This window comes from Syngnathus floridae, chromosome 16 (genome assembly GCF_059516105.1).
Source record: "Syngnathus floridae isolate MCC-2025c chromosome 16, RoL_Sflo_1.0, whole genome shotgun sequence".
Taxonomy (NCBI): domain Eukaryota; kingdom Metazoa; phylum Chordata; class Actinopteri; order Syngnathiformes; family Syngnathidae; genus Syngnathus; species Syngnathus floridae.
In genome coordinates this window covers 6,984,737-7,003,539 of record NC_142428.1, presented here as the reverse complement: position 1 = coordinate 7,003,539, position 18,803 = coordinate 6,984,737, and the positions used below count along the sequence as shown (strand labels likewise).

Below are 18,803 nucleotides of genomic sequence, written 5' to 3'. Positions count from 1 at the left end.
TTATAATTTATTTGATGCCGTTACATCCCTGCATGAAATTGTGTGGTTAAATGGATACGTCATAATTGTGTTGAACCTGAGCAAACATTTTATCTGAATCAGCCATCTTTGTTGTTTACATTCTCCAAACGCTTTGAGACCTTAAACCGAGACAATCCGAGTGGGATCAATCCGACTTCCCACCTTCTTCGAATGCACCATTAAGCGCCAAGCACAAGTCAACCAAATGTTATCCATCACGATACATTTATTTTGTCATGGTCTTGTAATTAAATACATAGTGTAAGTGCAAATAGTTAGAGTCCGGGGGTCTAGAGAACTACACAGTATAGTAGAATATAGTACAAAGTTGGACAGTTATTCAAACAAGCTTAATATCACCAGATACTCCTTGTCTTCATAGTAGTTGTACAACAGTACCCACAACATAAGCGTGTGTATTGTTCCTTATTGGTATACAAAAGCAAAAACCTACAAATACCACATCTAAGACGCATATATTTAATTAGTTTGTGCTTGGAAACACCAAAAACAAATTGTGTGTGAATATATTATGTATATATAATATTCATTCACACACACCGAGAGAAGCCCCCATCTGCTTACTTGAACATGAAGCAGTGAACATTGGTAGCAGACTGTAAGACTGTGGCCACTTAGCTGTAGTTTTTTTTTTTTTTTTTTGTGCCACACCATACTGTTTGTGGTAAGCACTGCAAAAGCGAAAATGTAGCATGGATTTTCAAAACAGCACGAAAGATATCAAATATTTACCCAAGGCTCCACTTCATGCTTTTTACTTTAGAATACTAAACACAAAAAAAAAAAGACTTGGCTTTTTAGCTTTTTGAGTCGTGAACTTGTCTACCTAGAGGCATGATGAATGTGTGATTGTGTGTTGTTAGTGTTTACACTGCTCTAGACAGGGTGAATGTTTCTCTAGTGGGATGCTTTTTAGAGAATGCCAAGATGACAAAGCGTGACGCCCTTCTGATGTTGACCGGGCTCTTCAAGCGTGAGCGAGCCTCCTCCGTGAGATGAGCAGGGGTCTACTCCTCCTTTCTCTTTGCCCCGGGAATCTTTGCTTGGATCCTGGACACAGAGAACAAGTAGGAATTGCATGTTTCCCGTAGGATTAAGTCGCCAGTAGACAGCAAAGCACCTGCTGCTCCATTCTCTCTTTTTATGGTGCTTACATCTTAGCTTTGACCTAATAAGGACAAAGATGGCTGGCCGTCACTCGCCAAAGTGCACTTGTAACTACGATAGTTTTTTTTTTTATCTTATATTTTAATACATATAAGAGATTATTATTTAACATTTTATGTGCTGTAAGAAATTTCTGAATACTCACTTCCCCACCACAGAGTTGACGTGGGTCCGTATTAGTCCCACATACTGATCTATCTGTGCCTAAGCAGTGGGAAAAAAATGAATAATTAACAAAACTAATATTTTTTTACAGACATTTTTGATGGCGTAAGGTTGATAATCCTTACCTGGTGCTTCTCATAGACCACAGGCATAGTGAACATGGAAACCACAGCTGTAGGCACAGAGAATAAAAAGGTATTAAAATATTCTCAGTCAACGCTGTAACAAATTCACTTAGCTTGGGCAAACGGTGTAAATACCTACATGACACAATTATACAGCAGCTCTTAACACACTGACAAAGACATGCTGCCCTACTTCGGATTACATAAACGCTAATAATAACCTGAGTGTATCCAGCGCACTCGAGCACATATTGCTCCCGGTGTGTAGTGCAAAAAATTAAGGTCTCTAAAGTCAACATAGGGTGGAGTGAGACATGAGGTGAGTCAGAGTGACCTCACCTAGGATGAGCAGTGTCAGGCCGTTGAAGAGAGCGCCCACGTAGGTCAGAAGCCACATCAGCACAGCAAACTGGACAGAAAATACATTTTTAAGCCTGTTTTCCTTTCACAGTGGATGATAATGGAATACAAAAGCCCCAAGAGGCAGATTCTTCCGTGAGATGTTTCCACCAAACATGGTCTGCTCGTCACGGAACAGTAAGGCATGATTCATTTCTGAGCTTGCTCACTGGTATGTAACATTAAATGTGTGACAGCAAAGAATTGCGTCACAGGACAACCAGCCAATGATTTAAGACAAGATGTCCAAAGGCTGGCCGGGGGGCCAAAAGCGGCCAGTGTACAAATCTCCACTGGCCCGCAGGCTCTGACATGAAATTAATGTTTGGCCTGTCAGCACTGTTGACCAAAGCAAAAAATACACAAGCATAATAAAACTATTTTCTACTTCGCCAGAGGATGTAGCAGACAAAAAAACTTTCCATCCTTACTTGGCCTGCATAAAACAGTAAACACCATAGGAGCACATGCATTATTTTTTTTTTTAAATCTTATAGCTATTTCGTCCTTTCCATTTCTGTTTGAACTGGGAATGTAATTAGCCAACTACTGTCCTGTTTGGTGGAAACTGATTGTATGCAAACCTTCAAAGAGTCAATCAGATCTTGAACGAGGAAAAGCCTACGCAGCTCCTTCATGCAGGTGTTGGTGTAGAGGAGGATTTTGTCAGCATATTTGCTAACTTGGTCCTGGGACAGAGAGATTTCAATCTCCAGGTAGCCTCTGTATGGACACAAGTACAGAAATGGAGTCAATCATTATGCAGTGCCTTACTTTCTATTTGGTGCAGTGGTGATCGACTCACTTGAAAGGATGCCCCTCATCGGTTTTCTGCACAGCCTGGAGCACAGATTTGTAGATGCGGAAGCTGATGGTGGCAGAGAGGGCAGCCAGGGCTAAGTAGGCTCCGACGCTGACCACGCTGAACTGGGTCAGAGAGAAGAGGAGTAGAAGCACGCTGCCGAACACGGCTCCTGACTGCTTCACATTCCTCCAGTAGAGCAGGTCAATAGCTGAGGGGGGGCAGAGACAAACAGCGTTACGAGCCACAAATGACATAACCTCACATTTTGACATTATTTAATGTACCTGGAAAAAAAACAGGAGGAGTTGTTGCTATATATCTCCATTCAAGCCCCTTTTACTGGTTTGAGTACATTTATCACCACTAACACCTGCCTCGCTCTCATACGTACACAAACATACATCACATCCAAACAAGCGCCATATTGCACAAGTTGTCCGAGGAGGAGAATTAATGATTGACAAAAAAGAAGCTTAATCGGCATTTTTAAAGATAACGGTTCAGTGTGACAGGGCCAAGTTGATAAGCGGTGAGGACTGAAGGATGGCGACAAAAACTGACTGTGCTTCCACATTTGGTCACTGTGCCCCCCTCGGCTTGTCACCTGGAAATGCAAACATGTTGCCATGGTAACAGCTGATTTTTATAACCGTTATTTCCATTCCTACTGTGCTTGATTTGACTACCCAACCAGGCTTTGTCATATCTGTATGCTGGGAATAGTAGAATCGCTCCTGAGAACAATCCTTCCGGTGCCTTTCTCTTCCTCCCCGAGTATTCCAACTGGTTTTTTTATGCCTGCTCTAATTTTAGCCATAGAGCTGTGAATGGCATCGTGATGACGGCCATCTTTGCTTGCTCCTGAACAGGGATCTGTGGATTTCTAAGAAGAGGTCCGGCTTTCCCTCTGACTTCTTTGGACTCGTTTTGACAATGTGTGCGCATGCTGCCAACGTCCCACCTTCACTTTCCAATGCAACGTTTTTTGTCAGGAAACAACGAGGTGCCACATATACCAAGTTATCAGTTGGAAATGGAAAGACAATCAACATGTTCCACCGTCCCTCACTGTGACAACAGCCGGACCTGTTGGAGATGCTGTGAGAATAACACACACATGCACAGGTGTGTAGCTTCTTTATGCGTTGTACACACACACACACACACACTCACAGAAGCCAAAGCAGCTTTACTGAAGCCACGGGGTCAGCGCCACACAGCCGTAGTATAGAGGTTAAAGTATTAGCATAGCGCAGCACAAGCGGGTACTGACCTGCGGCTCCCATGGCTGAACAGGGAAAGTGGCAGCTGCTTTATTCACAGACAAAAAGAGAGCATTGAGGGGGGTGCCCCCCCACCCTCTTCCACTACCACCACCACACACACTGCAGTGGAAAGGAGTGACTACAAGCACACTAGCCAATCAGCAGCTGTCTGATGAGTGACGAGACTTTAAGGGGGCGTCTATTGGCAAAGAAGCACAATACAATTCAGCAAACGCTTTTCTAAGCTAAGACATCACCACGGCGGCCTTGTGGCAAACCAACGCATTAAAACTACAAATTTTGTTGTGTTAACATTTAAATGGTAGCATTTATAGAGACGCACTCAAACAGCGTTTTTTTTTTTGGGTGCTCCATCACAATGGCCTGTGCGCCCAACACCTGCCTGATGCAGTTACCATAGCTACGGTGCTTGCTCCATTTTATAACCGAGAGATTGGAGAAAAGGAGGGGACAAAGCAATCCTTTGGGAACAGAGAGAAATTTATTAGAGGCCAGAATCTGGTGGTGACACAGGAACATAGCGAGTGCGCGCACCCTGTAAAGATCGAGACGGCCACTCCCTTTTTACCGCGGAACGCAAAGGGACAAAAGCGGCTAACAGCGGCCTCTGAACGGTCAAATGGATTCATCTGTATATATCATGAGATGGAGGAAAGAAAGGCATTCTTAGATTTGTTCTCCTTTTGTACATACAAATATCCAAATTGAGCAGACAACTGTTTCATTTCAGTCACAAATGTTGTGCAACTGAGGCAGGGCCCCGTTAGCTGTTAGCTCCCATCCTCATCATACATCAAAAAAAAAAAGAGCAAGTGATTACCACCCATGACAAGAAAATGAATCCCCCCCACCCACCCTTCTCTCTTAAACCCCCACCCGCCCTTCTCTCTTTTTTTCTGAAGTGAAACTAGTTTAGCCTGACCTCATTAAATCACTGAAGACATCCTTGTGGCCTCAAACAAGTCATCAGCCCAAGTGTGCAAACATGCAATGATGCCAAGAAGTCTTAAATGTAGGACTTGTCCATCCAACTAAGTTTATACTTCAGAATTAATATTCTCAGTGTATTCCAATTTTAGTGTAATTCATCTTAATTCCCACTGCTCTCCTTTTTTTTTTAAAATATTATTTCTGACTTACACACCAAGACAACTCGGAGTGACTGCATATCACATCACTATGTATCTAACTAGCTGTATTATTAATCTAGCAGGTAGGAAATAATCATCAAATACTCTGTCATATTTAATATATTTAACGTGGCCTACACTGCATGCACGTGAGATCCTATGCATCATCATCCTATCTTCAGATCCTATGCAGAGCGGTTGGAGCGGTTTCTTTTTAAACACTTGTCCATTTTAATATAAGTAAGTCGGTGGTAGCGCATATAAAATGATGTAATGAAGTCGTCATTTAACGTCACTGGGGCAGAGGCCACGATTTGAAATTTCCTCTGGCTGCGGACGCATCCTATCAGTTATGTCGTTACATAATCAAATTGCTCATGCAGCCAGAGGGCTAATGACAAACTCTGCCATTGGAAACATCTCAAATCAGAGGCTAACTGGAAGGCGATAACGATGCACTGTGGAGGAAAGGGCGCCATTTTCTTTCCACAAGCTCCCCCCGCTGGATGTAGCCAGACGGAGGATGCTTTTTTTTTTTTTTTCCCTCGCCATAGCGCGGTCTCTACAAGTATCGCGGTCGAGCAGATAGGGCTGATGTAACCGGGATGGGTGTGCCCTGGTTACCATGGCGACAGTCTGTCAGTGATGGCCAAATGCTCGTCGCATACAAAAAAGGCATCATGCCTAATGTAAACGCGGCACCTTTGCACGCTTTCTACATTTGAAATGTTTTTGCGTCCGCAAGAGCAGCATGTCGTTATGTATGCAGTTTAATCTTATCGCTCTAATCGCTCCTTCCCCCCCCGTTTTGTGGAACACAATTGATTGTGTCATTGGGGTGTGTCTGTACGAGCTAGGTGACATTGTTGTGTTCTCCGTTTAGCTGATACGGTGGCTGATGCGCAAAGCACACTCCAAAATATACATTTAAAGAAATTTGCAATATTTACGTTCATGCAAGATAATACTGTACATAGACACAGATAAATTTAAGCAAGTACCCTGGCCCTTCCAGCCGCTCCAGGAGCTTTCCTTCTTTGTCACATCTGCAGCGGCCTGCATGCTGGTAATCGCGTTTATCCGTGTTCTTGCTTGCTCTCTTTCAAAAAAAAAATCTTCTTTGTGCACTTCTTTTGTCACTCGTGCTCACGCTCTCATTGCAGAGAGGGCATGAATGGTAGAGAAAAGGATGTAGGCACAGATAACAGGGAGGGAGGGAGCATGGGAGGGAGGGAGCTCGGAGGATGGATGGCGAGGCTTTCGAGATGCTGCTTGCTGGCAGAGCTCACGCTGATGCTGTGGATCGTCAAATGTGCTTGTGTGTGTGTTTGTGGCTAGGGAAGGGGGGAGGGGGTGCAAATTGTAAACATCACAGTTGCTGCTGCAGAAAAGCTGCCATGTGATGATTAGTAGCCAACAGGGATAAGAGGGTGGGGAGGCTTTTGTCTTGAGAGGGGGTGGTAGTCTAGCTTTTCACAACAAAAGCCTCGCTAGTGCCGCCAACAGACGGTGGGAAGCACAGCAGGCTGATGCATCAGTGACGTCAACGTTTGGGCTTGTTCAGTAACTATAGATTTTATCATTCATTGAAATTAATTGAATTTACAGCCCCGCTAAAAAATGACCTTGTTGGTCCATTTTTCCTCAAGATAAGAATTTGTCTTGTATAAAAAACACAGAAGAATATGATGAACAAATTGATTTTATATTTACTAGGGATGTTTCATACTTGAGTAACTACTGATACCGATACCAAGCACCGATACCACATGTACTTTCCATAAATGTTTTTCCCCATAACCAATGTCACCTATTTTAAAAGAATTTGATTTGACATTCATTTATTAGTCCCACACAGGAATATTGTCCCAATATAGTAAATTTAGCTTGAAATTGTGTAAAATTAATGGCAATTTCATTTTCTAATATTTAATTTTGTAGTCCTTGATTGTAAAACGGTCACAAAGGCTGCCGCCGTGAGATACCTGGGTCTCGGTACTTGCCCTTTGATGGTTGAACACAACTGACCCTGCCTGCCCACTTGTGCAGACATTATTTATGGTTGCGCTGAGCTATTCAAGTAACCAGTTTCCACTATGACTCACCGAGTGGTTCTTCTTGAATAATGCAGATGGAGGGAGACACATGCATTGTGCATTCAAGCTTAAGCACAATACTCCTTCTTTATTGCCTTGAAGAGGTATCTGTGTTACAGACTCCCCCCCCCCCCAAACAAAGGCAACTGCAAATAGAAATGAAAATAAATGCGAACCTGAATATAAGAAAAATTGCACAGTCACCGTGAAGTCATCAGTGACAAAAAAAACCACTCCCTTGATGGAGAGTCTAGGTTCTTCTCAGAGCCCACCCCCTCCCCTGCAGGCAACCACACCTCACACCTTCTGTTCACTGCAGCCTCCACTCTGCCAACACCCACAATCGAGTCGAAAAAAAAAAAAAACAGATTCTCTGAGCCAGACGGAACGTGCTCCCCCATCAGTGTTGCTATGGCAACTGGGGATGAAGCACCAGCCTCTCTGCTGCAGAACAAAGACGCACTGCGCCCTCTAGTGGTGTACAAACAGACATGTGACCTGATTGTTGGGGGTTTTCTTGTTTTGTTTTGTACAGTATTTCCAGAACCTTCTCACTCCAAGTAAACAACAGACGGAGCCATATCTGAAGAAATAGAAATGCTTCACCTCAAGTCAAACCTGCAAGTATTACAAGCACCCATTAATTATATATTTTCACCTTTTGTTTGAAGAGGAAGCCTCCAAATAGAAAACATTTCCTTAGGCATCAAACATTATGAAGACTAAATGCCTCAAGGCACCTTAAAAGTCTGTCCCACTTTTGAGATTATCGGATTATGTACACAGAGAGAGGATGACCAATAGTGGGCAAAATACACATTCTAACGTTAAATGTGCAGCTTGGACCGAATGAACTCCATCTGACAGTGACTGCCATGTTTGCTTGACTTAATCCCAGGATTTAAAACAGTCAAACAAACAAGGGTCCAGATGCTGCCCGCTGCACCATCCCAACAATTCGAATTTACACTTGATGCCTCATTCTTGGCTTTCTCGTCTGATAAGACAGTTTGATGTCTCCTTCTTTTTGCATAGTCAGGATGTGGATCAATGCAATTTAACTCTTTTGAATCTAACACTAGGGGGAAGCAGATTCACAGCAAGGACTTCACATGCAAGAGGTTATTGTTAAATATTCAACTCTGATGAGGTTGTCTCTAAGGCAGTGTGCTGCTTTTATATAATAATATGCTTTGACAGTACTTGCAAATTGTAGCCCTTTTTGTTCATGTTACACAAGCGTGTACTTTTGAAGAGCCGCCGCACATTCACGAGGCTGAACCCACCACATGGACTTCATTGAGTGTCTTTTAAACTAGCATATTGAATAGGATAGAGAAATTACCTGCATTTTAGAATTAGGCCAACATAACAAAGCAAAAGAAGATGAATACAGTGTATACACACACTCACCTTTTTGTTTGTTCAAACCTTCCAGGAGGAAGGAAGCTGGCGATTTCCCGAGATCCACTTTGTCGTCATTGGTCTTCTTGTCCTCTAGATTGAACTTGTCTGGACGCACCTCTGGGGGAACAGTAGCAGTCGGAGGCTTGGGCTTGCTCAGGCGCTCGTCTTCCGCTTTGACCTTGTCTGTGACCGGGGGCTCGGCTGGCACGATGCGGGCGGTAGGGACACTGGCAGCCAGGGGAGAGGGAGGGCTGGGTCCCACATTAGGGCCTCCGACACCTTGCTCTCTTTTCGGACTTTCTTCAGATGCGGACTCGATGAACAGGTCGCTGTCGAGCTCCGCCTCTCTCTCCTCACGCAGAATGCTGTAGGCCGCTGGGGTGTGGTTGCCAGCCGGGCCAATACCAATCTTGGAAACAACCGGGGGGCTGTCAAAGGGGCTGCTGGACTGGTTGAAGGTGCCCTTACTTTTAGGTGGCTCGGCAAACGGGTTGCCACTGGCCTTGGGAGGCTCCTCAGACACTAACTCAATCTCGGAGTCGCCAGACTCTGCACTGCTGCCATCCTGGTCCCTGTCACTGAACTGTGGGTCTGGACTATGTTTGGGAGCTGAAGACTTCACTGGGTCAGCCTTGAACACATCATGGGAAGGGAATTCTTTTTCTGCAGAAAAAAAGGATGACAGTCTGCTATGTATTCGTCATTCATAAATATGTGAAACATACAGTACTGTCAAGAAAGGGATGGGCAAACGTGCTCAAGGGCCCCTTTTTTTATTTTTAAAACGGACAGATAGGGAAAATCAGTTTATTTTAGGAATTAAATGAAATAATTCTCATGCTTTAAGTATATTTATAATTCATTGAATTGCAATTGTTTACCACTTGAATCAAATGTGTTTACTTTTTCTATTTCTTACTACAACTAAAAAGATAAATTAATTCCAAATAGTACAGCCCATTCATGCTGAATGTGGACAGAAGTATTGGGACACCTGGTTGCAGAAGAGCAAAAAATAGAACTTGTGCACTGTTTTTGTAAGATTTTCAACAACTTAGATTTGTTGCGTGTGTTTGGTTCATGTCGAATATTTGTGTGGTCAGAGGTCAGGTCACTGATGGACCCGAGAGTGGGCCTTACAATCTGTTCTACTTAATCCTGAAGGTATTAATGTGTTTTTCTTCCACACCAAAGTCATCCAAGCATGACTTTAACAGCTAGGCAGGAGCTTAAAACTGCTCCCACAAACTAAACAATATCCCAAGACTTGTCAATATAGTGACTACCAGGCAATGTGTGTGTGCTTTGCTTACGTGTAGGTGAAGCGTTGGGAGTGGAGGCCGGGCTCTCATCCTCTGGTTCTGACAGGGTCACCGTGGGGACCCCCTGCAGGCCCACACTGAGCACATTCTCACGGTCACTCCCAGTGGTAGGAGGGGGACGCTGCTGAGGTTCAGCCTTGGATGCCGGAGCCTGCGACTCGGTCAGGGTGATCTTCACGGGGCTGGCTGACTGTGGCGTGCCTCCGAGGTTCCGGTAGGACCGGTAGTCCGACAGCTCCTCATCAGACGGCTCCTCCACATAGGGGAAGGAGTGGGACCCCAAGGCTGAACCGAGGTTCTCATCTTCTTCCTCATCTTCTCTTCCAGGGTTCTTATCAATGTAGCTACCCAGAGAGTCGGGGTTGGTTGATCCTGTGTTCACCAGGCTGTGCAGCGCCCCCTGCTGTTGGTCGTGGCGATCATCCCCGTGGCTTATGTCCATGTAGTTGTAGGATTCTGTCTTTTCGGAACCCATCAGAGACTTGGGCATGTCGTTGGACGGGTCAGACATGCTCTTGGTGCTGGAGCTGAAGTCGTACGTGTCAGTGGAGAAGTGGTCCAGGACGGGGGATCCAGAGGAGGCCTTCACGTTGTCAGACAGGTAGGAAGATTCTCGACCTGATGTAAAGCTCTGATTGGATAGCAAGGAGGTGTACACGTCACCGTCATCATTCATGGGCTTCCGAAACAGGCCTGACATTGGGTCACCTATGTGTCCAACCAGAAAAAGAAGTGAATTAGAGTGATAGCTACTAAAATGGAGATAACTTAAAAAGATCTGACGCCACTCTGTCACATGGTTCTTAATGTCATAATACGCTCTCGCCAGACTGAAAGCATGGAGCCGCACTTTTGCAGCCCAGCGAGGCAGCACTAACAGAGGCTACTTGTGCCCATGCTGTGGACAAAGACTGATTGTTCAGCCACCAAAACCAACAAAGCCACAACCAAAGTCTATTCCAAATCATGCACATCAGTAATGTCGTCCCCTGTCACAACAAATAAATGCATGTACACTGGCTACTCGTCTCCTAAAGGTTCTATACCTGATAAATTAGGTTAAGGATGTACAAGACTCTTTTAAAAACTCTCTATTGATAAGTGCAGTGACTTTCCTCATCACCCTGTATTAGGTCCAACACTCGACCCGGTCATGCATAGGGTCAACGATCCCTAACCATGCTCATAGCAAATATAAACCCAGCAACCACTTATACTAATATTTGGATTGCGCTGTGCACAAGTCCCGCTAGCCCCTCCTCCTGTCCTCTAGCCCCCGCTTCTTCCCGTGCAGGGGTGGGGCTATAAATAGTCTAGCTCCAGCTGCTGGGCTTGGATGATGGGGAGAAAAGATTTAAAACTGTCGCCTTTGGGTTAGCAGCAGAAGGAGGATGCAGACTGAAATGACAGAGTAGTCAACAATTCAAGACCGCCCTCCCTTGCTTCCTTTCTAAAAGCCTCCCCGCCCTTCCTTTCTCCCTTTGTCATTAACAATACACCGCTGCGCGTGCCCAAAGGCGGCGATGAAGAATTTGAGACACTTAAGCCTTTGCTTAATGCATAGTTGTGGCCACACTGTGTAGACTTGATGTCGTTGGTTCAACACAAACGCCCTTGATATGATGCCAGGGCGAATCAACAAATAATCCTCTTTATTCCAGATCCCCTCAGCCATCACCCTGGCAACGCCTTCATAATCTAGCACTTGATTCAAAACACTGACAAATTCTTCCTCCACCTCGGCAGATGTGGGAAGCACTCGGAGCTACTACATGGCGAGAAGAGAGGTGATGTGTGATGCCCTGAACGGCCACTAATCTGAGTCAGGCCAAAGTGTGGGTAAGACCCCCCCCTACTCCTACCACCTCCCCCTGTTCTCGCCACCTAGCACAACAACTCAGCGGGTGTTGCGTAAGTCATCTGCATCAGTGACGAGGTAGAATGCTGGTCCACGCCGGCCATGATGGCGGCGACTTTGTCCTGTTACTCGACAAACATGCGGTGTTGAGACTGGAAATTTTCAATCTGTAGGGACCCACAAGGCTCGGACAAAAGCTTTGCCACACTCGCATGAAATTAGAGGTGACAACAGAGGAATTCTCATTCCGATGCCAACATAATTATGTCACTGAAAGGATGGCCGGGTTAGATAAAATACAAAACAAAAACGTCCTGGCGGATGCTTGGTGAGGGGGCTTTTGTCATTGTGAATTGAATGCGGCCTGACAATCTGTGCTAGGTCACACTCAGACGACTCATAGCAAACACGTACATCCCCTGTTGCAAATTTAATACAGGGGGACTTTTTTAAAAATGATTGAAAATAGACGCTAAATTTGTCTGCGAGCTTTTAACTTTCAAAAGAGCAGTAAATCTGCTGCTCAAGGACGATTCAATTACGACATTCTCAACTATGATGTTAGCTTTCAGGAATTTGATTTCTCTCCATGACCTTGTGAAACTAATCTATCTCACAAAGGCCATCTGTGCCTTTTGCCATGCGGCTAATATGCCAGTATTTTATTACTCTGGCTTTCAAGAGAAAATGTAGAAAATTTTAGCCTGCAAAGTTTTGAAAATCAACCTCAAATGCAACTGAGTGACCCCTGTTCAACACAGTTCCATTCACTCTTGATGCTCCTTCATTGATACTATTTCGAGTACCTGGTCAACCACCAAGAGTCATAATGTAATTGTGCAGGGAGGTGATGTCATATAGGATTCCTTTACAGTCAGCATGTTACTCAAACGTGTAATGATTTCTAGTTTCGCTTATTGTAGCCACTTTCTATCCCGTTTACAGACAATAGGGATGACAAAGTCGGCGTAAAAGCAGGTACATGCAAAATGACTTTTATAGGTCAATAAGAAAAAAAAAAGCAAGGCTGGAAATTATGGACTGCTCCGAGTTGAATCGATCCTAAACAATAGAAGCATACAATTATAGTAAAAAAATAACTATCACTGCAGGTTACAAGGGGCAGATGATATTGTTCCATTGGCTTAAAGTAAATCAATGTAGAGGCAGTTTGAATGAAAGCTATTTGGATTTGGTGGCTGTGATGCTATATTGATTTTTCTTTTTTTTTTTTTGGTGGGTGCATATTTATGGATGAATATGTGTCTACGCCAAGCTGTCAATTTAATGTACCTTATGATTTCAGTTGCATCACAAAGCAGACAGAAGGTGTACCGGCATTCACTCAAATCACCTCCATCACTATGCAGATGTACTTTTGTGTGAGATAATCACTCTAATCCGATGAAATATGTTGCAATAGCTTGCGCTGAAATTGACTGGACAGTGGCCACAGCCAGGCATCCGAGGTGAAGGACATAGCCAGAAGCATCATATTTCTCTTCCTGGCTCTTAAGCATTCGTGGAGTAAACAGGAGCGCATCGAATACTCACACAGGGATTTGACGACACAATCTTATTGCACATTTCAACAGAAAGCTGTAGAGAAAAAAAAAAGATTGAAATCTATATCGGTCTGGTTACAAATCAATTTCTAAGGCTTAGGGACTTCAGCAAACCAGAGCGATTATTCACAAATGGAGAAAACTGGAAAAAGTCATTGGACATTTCCAAGAGTGGTCGGCCAATCAGAATTACTCTAAGAGTGGAATAGCGACTCATTCCGGAAGTTACGAAAAAGATCCCAGAACTAGAGCCTGATCAATTAATCATTTGGCTGATTTAATTAACTAATAGCTCTTTAAAAAACGGCAACAATCTGTGGATTTTTTTGTGAATTTTTGAAAGAAAAAATTCAAGACAAAGTCAAAAACCACTGTTGCAAAAAAAAAAAGGCTCATTTCATGTTTGCCAAGAAACATTTTGATCACTCCCACCACACCTCCCTACTTCCCCTTTACTGTTTCATCTTATGACAAAGTCCGAAGAGACCTTCGAATGCCCCCTTGGGAGCATGAGCCGAGCTCTCAGCGTGCAGCTAAAAAGCCCAGCGTTGGCTCATGTGAGACCACTAAGTGCTTTTGCGCAGCCGAGTCGCGCAGAGAGGAGCCAGACAGGCGTGCAGAAGCCTCACCTTTGTCGTCGATGACGACATGCTGACACCATCGCCTGATTCATCCAGTTGGCACATGTGGTGTGGATTTTAAATTGAATCCAAAGCAATGGTTAAATGGTGAGAGAGAGGTGGTGAGACTTTTACATAGGATTAGATATTTTTGGAACGTTCACACGGCAGCTTGACAATTTTTTTTTTCTATTTATGTAAGGAAGAAAAATTATAAAAGAGGAATTAAACGCTGTTGGGCTTCTACACATTTAGACCATCATTCAAATCATGGTAGCAAATAGGTTTTGTAGTAGGTGGGGTGAAGTGAAGAACATCTAGGTCAGACGCGGATCGATTATTCAGTCAGGCAATTCTAGACAGCTGGACAGGATACAATTTCACTTCGCATGAACCACTCCTTAACAGGTTATTATTTGATCCAACAATAATTCTCTGGGCAATAAGAACTTGATCTCCTGAACATCTATTTGCTCAATCTTATGCTTGCTAACCAGCCAGCTTATTTCTGTATATTTGATTTTTATTTCAAGTACTGTATGTACTATAAATGATCATAAATTCAATAAACCACATCTTTGTATTTGATGAATACAAAGTGCGACATGTCTGTTTGCTCTTAGTGACAGCTGGTGAAATGAAAATGACAGGAGCAGCAGAAGCAGGAAGTAGGCTTCTTTTTTTTTTTTTTTTAAACTCCTCATAAATTTTTCAGTGAATGAAAAGTTCCGGGCACCAGTTTTACTTGCTAGCTCTAACAGTGAGCCCCCAATTAAAAATAGAAACCGCATTAGACCGAAGAGAAGGATAAACTTAGAACTCAGGAACATCTTTATGTCTTTTGGTATGACTTTCACGATATCAGTTGGGGAAAAAAATGACAATTATCAAGTAAGGTATGCACTTTTACACCATTTGGTTGACCCACATAACCCAAAACAAGAATTTTTGCGTTTGCTAAAAAGTTTTAATAGACAAAGTCAGGTATTATTTTCTCCCTATTATTGTTGTTATTGCTCAAAGAAGCCTGAAGGTTTTGTGCTAACTGGCTGATATTTTGAACTGATAATAATTCTCTCAGGCTGAAGAAAAATGAGCCCAAAGCTGGGCATGCTTATGTTTGCACCCAACATAAAAAGTTCACCGTAATAAAAGCCTACTATAACATCTTAACTTGATTTTGGATGAATCAGAGGCACTTGAAATGGTGTCTTGTGTACGATGACTCACTCAACATGAGTTTGTGATCAGTTAATTTCAGAAACAGCCACACCCCTCTAATAAAAGGGTGTGTACACAACATAATTTCAGTTAATTATGTTGACTTCGCCTCGCAAAGCTTTTATTTTTTAAATTGAGTTGTTGGCCGTCATTAGATAAATATGGATTCTAAACAGACGCAGTACAGGCCCATGCCGTTATTGCACTTCTCTATGCTATTGGTTGTATAATTGTGAGGTGACACGGATTAAGTCAAGTAAGTCCCTAGTAAAGGCCTAGGTACTAAATGCACCACCCGTCACTGTTTTTTAAGGCAGACTTTTTTGATGCAGTCTGTTGCTTAATTGTTCAGTTTTCCATGCAGTAAGGATGGCAATGTTGCGTCCTGTGATTGTATGTGTAGGCCTGCAGCAGTGATGTCAGTTCATGGTCATTGCATGGTAATGCTGATGCATGCTGCAAAGTTGCATTATAAGCAAGCATTGTTTACACAAAGTACTTGTTAACCTTATGTTGTCCTGTTTACGGATTTATTTGATTATTATTTAGGTAAACTGGTTGCACCAACTGCCGGCCTTACCTGTAGATGCAGTTTCCATAGCAACGGGGGCCCTTTTCCCATCGTCCTGGTACGGATGAAATTGTCGATCCAGGTCGTCGGCCGCCTCGCCGCCCCTCGGCTTCACTTCATCGCGAAGCGAAGCCGCGTTGCCAAACATGCGGCCGTAGTCGTCGCCGAACCAGTTGCCCTCCGAGACGAGCTCGTCGGTGGACTGCGCGGACATGCTCGAGCCGAGTGTGTGTTGTTTGTATTGAGTTGGCTTGTATGCGTGAGGCAAACACGCAGCAATGCGACGTCTGGCAGCCGGAGTGTACGTAGACGCGTCCTCGGATGAGGCGGTGCGCGCAGTCGGGGAGCAGCAGGAGAGAAGCCGGTGTTGTGCTCGATTTGGTTCCCCCGTGAGATTTTGTTCCCCCTGCCGCGGGAGCGCGCACAGCTTGTTTGGAAAGCGAAAAACCGATGCCGTACGGCGTCGTACGGCGTCAGCACTATGTTGTTTTCAATAAAAACATGAAGAACTCACGTTTGCGTCAGTCAATTTTAATTTTTATAAGGGATTATTGTCATTTGATGTCTTTAAATTCATCCGCGTTCTGCCATTGAAGCGGGGTGCATTCAAAGACCAGTCGTAAAGACGGAACACTCACTCACTTCACCAAAAAGCAAGGATATAATTACGTGAGCTCTTTGCATAAACCTCGATGCAAAGAAACTCCTCCTTTTGGGTACCGTTACATGCTACAAGGAGTATATATTACAAAGGAGACTTTATTCTTAATTGTAATCATCATTCATCCATCCATTTTATTACTCAGGTATTTTCAAAGCAAATTAATATTGTTGCATTTATTAATTTGCTTTAAAATGACAGCGCAATATAATTAAAAGCTGACACTCTAGCAATGTCAAACGTGTTAGTTTAAGAAAAAGCCAAGATTGTGATCAAATCTTTCATAACGACAATGATTTGAGTGAATTGATTTGAATGAATAATTGAGAAGACATTTCAGTTCTGAAGGCTCCTTTTGTCCCAAGCAAAGTGAAAGGTGGTGGGATAAAAATTGTAACAGGAACGCTATAAAAAATGTCAAGCCGTGAATATTTGTGCCCCCCTCCCATTTTGAGAACGGTGAGTCCTGGACATCGACTGGCTTTTTTTCTGTCTTCCTGGGGGTCTGCTCAGGTAGTGTGGCAAATTTGAACAAGTTCCCTCATTCCTGGCCCAAGTTACAGGGGGGGAACAAATCCTCACGGGGCACCCGTGAGGATTTGTTCCCCCCCCCTTATTTTGAGAACGGTGAGTCCTAGACTCCAGCTGTTTTTTTCTGTCTTCCTGGGGGTCTGCTCAGGTAGTGTGGCAAATTTGAACAGGTTCCCTCATTCCTGGCCCAAGTTACAGGGGGGGAACAAATCCTCACGGGGCACCCGTGAGGATTTGTTCCCCCCCCTTATTTTGAGAACGGTGAGTCCTAGACTCCAGCTGTTTTTTTTCTGTCTTCCTGGGGGTCTGCTCAGGTAGTGTGGCAAATTTGAACAAGTTCCCTCATTCCTGGCCCAAGTTACAGGGGGGGAACAAATCCTCACGGGGCACCCGTGAGGATTTGTTCCCCCCCCTTATTTTGAGAACGGTGAGTCCTAGACTCCAGCTGTTTTTTTTCTGTCTTCCTGGGGGTCTGCTCAGGTAGTGTGGCAAATTTGAACAGGTTCCCTCATTCCTGGCCCAAGTTACAGGGGGGGAACAAATCCTCACGGGGCACCCGTGAGGATTTGTTCCCCCCCCTTATTTTGAGAACGGTGAGTCCTAGACTCCAGCTGTTTTTTTTCTGTCTTCCTGGGGGTCTGCTCAGGTAGTGTGGCAAATTTGAACAAGTTCCCTCATTCCTGGCCCAAGTTACAGGGGGGGAACAAATCCTCACGGGGCACCCGTGAGGATTTGTTCCCCCCCCTTATTTTGAGAACGGTGAGTCCTAGACTCCAGCTGTTTTTTTTCTGTCTTCCTGGGGGTCTGCTCAGGTAGTGTGGCAAATTTGAACAGGTTCCCTCATTCCTGGCCCAAGTTACAGGGGGGGAACAAATCCTCACGGGGCACCCGTGAGGATTTGTTCCCCCCCCTTATTTTGAGAACGGTGAGTCCTAGACTCCAGCTGTTTTTTTTCTGTCTTCCTGGGGGTCTGCTCAGGTAGTGTGGCAAATTTGAACAGGTTCCCTCATTCCTGGCCCAAGTTACAGGGGGGGAACAAATCCTCACGGGGCACCCGTGAGGATTTGTTCCCCCCCCTTATTTTGAGAACGGTGAGTCCTAGACTCCAGCTGTTTTTTTTCTGTCTTCCTGGGGGTCTGCTCAGGTAGTGTGGCAAATTTGAACAGGTTCCCTCATTCCTGGCCCAAGTTACAGGGGGGGAACAAATCCTCACGGGTGCCCCGTGAGGATATGTTCCCCCCCCCTTATTTTGAGAACGGTGAGTCCTAGACTCCAGCTGTTTTTTTCTGTCTTCCTGGGGGTCTGCTCAGGTAGTGTGGCAAATTTGAACAGGTTCCCTCATTCCTGGCCCAAGTTATGAAGTGCGCACTTACAAAGTCGGGTAAAAGGGGTGCTTCGGTGACAAGTTTGAATTAAAGACAATATTGTTTGACCAACAAAGAAAAGAAAACATTATTATCTATTTGTTTATTTATTTATTTATTTATTTATTTATTTATTTAACATCCAATATTGTAAAGTTATCAGTGCACAAATCATTTATTTACATTTACACCGTTTTAAATGGGGGGGAACATATTCTCACAGGGCACCCGTGAGGATATGTTTCCCCCCCTGTAACTTGGGCTACAGACTCAAGGTCTGTCTGTATTAGTACTGTTTATTGAATTATATATTGCAAAATTATCAATGAAGTTAAGAAGTTAAATATCTTAATATTGTTGTCGGGCCAATTAGTGGACCAACAACTTTATTAAGACATTATAACTGGCATAACTCAATTGGCATTAATTTTGTTCTTTACACATTTTATTGAAATTATTGAAGTTGTC

General features: G+C 44.0%; 1 protein-coding gene and 1 long non-coding RNA gene across 4 annotated transcripts; one reads left to right on the top strand and one right to left on the bottom strand.

The window, feature by feature from the left end:
• Positions 1–9: 9 nt before the first annotated feature.
• On the top strand, positions 10–9,495 carry LOC148385388 (uncharacterized). The gene is made up of 4 exons (XR_015863332.1): positions 10–1,569; positions 1,951–2,036; positions 3,696–3,828; positions 7,751–9,495. It is a non-coding gene; the product is annotated as an uncharacterized LOC148385388 (long non-coding RNA).
• Positions 228–16,385, bottom strand: rtn1a (reticulon 1a). 3 transcript variants are annotated; one of them, XM_088399976.1, is made up of 9 exons: positions 15,789–16,385; positions 9,936–10,652; positions 8,629–9,285; positions 2,704–2,911; positions 2,483–2,621; positions 1,839–1,908; positions 1,500–1,546; positions 1,355–1,413; positions 228–1,092 (listed from the first exon to the last, which is right to left on the bottom strand). In XM_088399976.1, exons 1-9 carry the CDS (start codon positions 15,991–15,993, stop codon positions 1,050–1,052), a joined length of 2,145 nt encoding a protein of 714 aa, XP_088256102.1. In that variant the 5' UTR covers positions 15,994–16,385; the 3' UTR covers positions 228–1,049. The 3 variants fall into 3 exon arrangements, with proteins under 3 accessions (XP_088256102.1, XP_088256103.1, XP_088256104.1); XM_088399977.1 differs by lacking the exons at positions 8,629–9,285; positions 9,936–10,652; positions 15,789–16,385 and adding an exon at positions 6,121–6,426; XM_088399978.1 differs by lacking the exons at positions 8,629–9,285; positions 9,936–10,652; positions 15,789–16,385 and adding an exon at positions 3,977–4,108.
• Between the last annotated feature and the right edge of the window lie 2,418 nt (positions 16,386–18,803).

Excerpts from the sequence above, each read along its gene's own strand:
- rtn1a (XM_088399976.1), bottom strand. The coding sequence starts at position 15,993 with ATGTCCGCGCAGTCCACCGACGAGCTCGTCTCGGAGGGCAACTGGTTC. Across the intron at positions 9,286-9,935 it reads TCCCAACGCTTCACCTACAC|AAAAAGAATTCCCTTCCCAT; the intron begins GTAAGCAAAGCA and ends TTTTTTCTGCAG. Across the intron at positions 1,909-2,482 it reads ATCTGATTGACTCTTTGAAG|TTTGCTGTGCTGATGTGGCT; the intron begins GTTTGCATACAA and ends TTTTCTGTCCAG.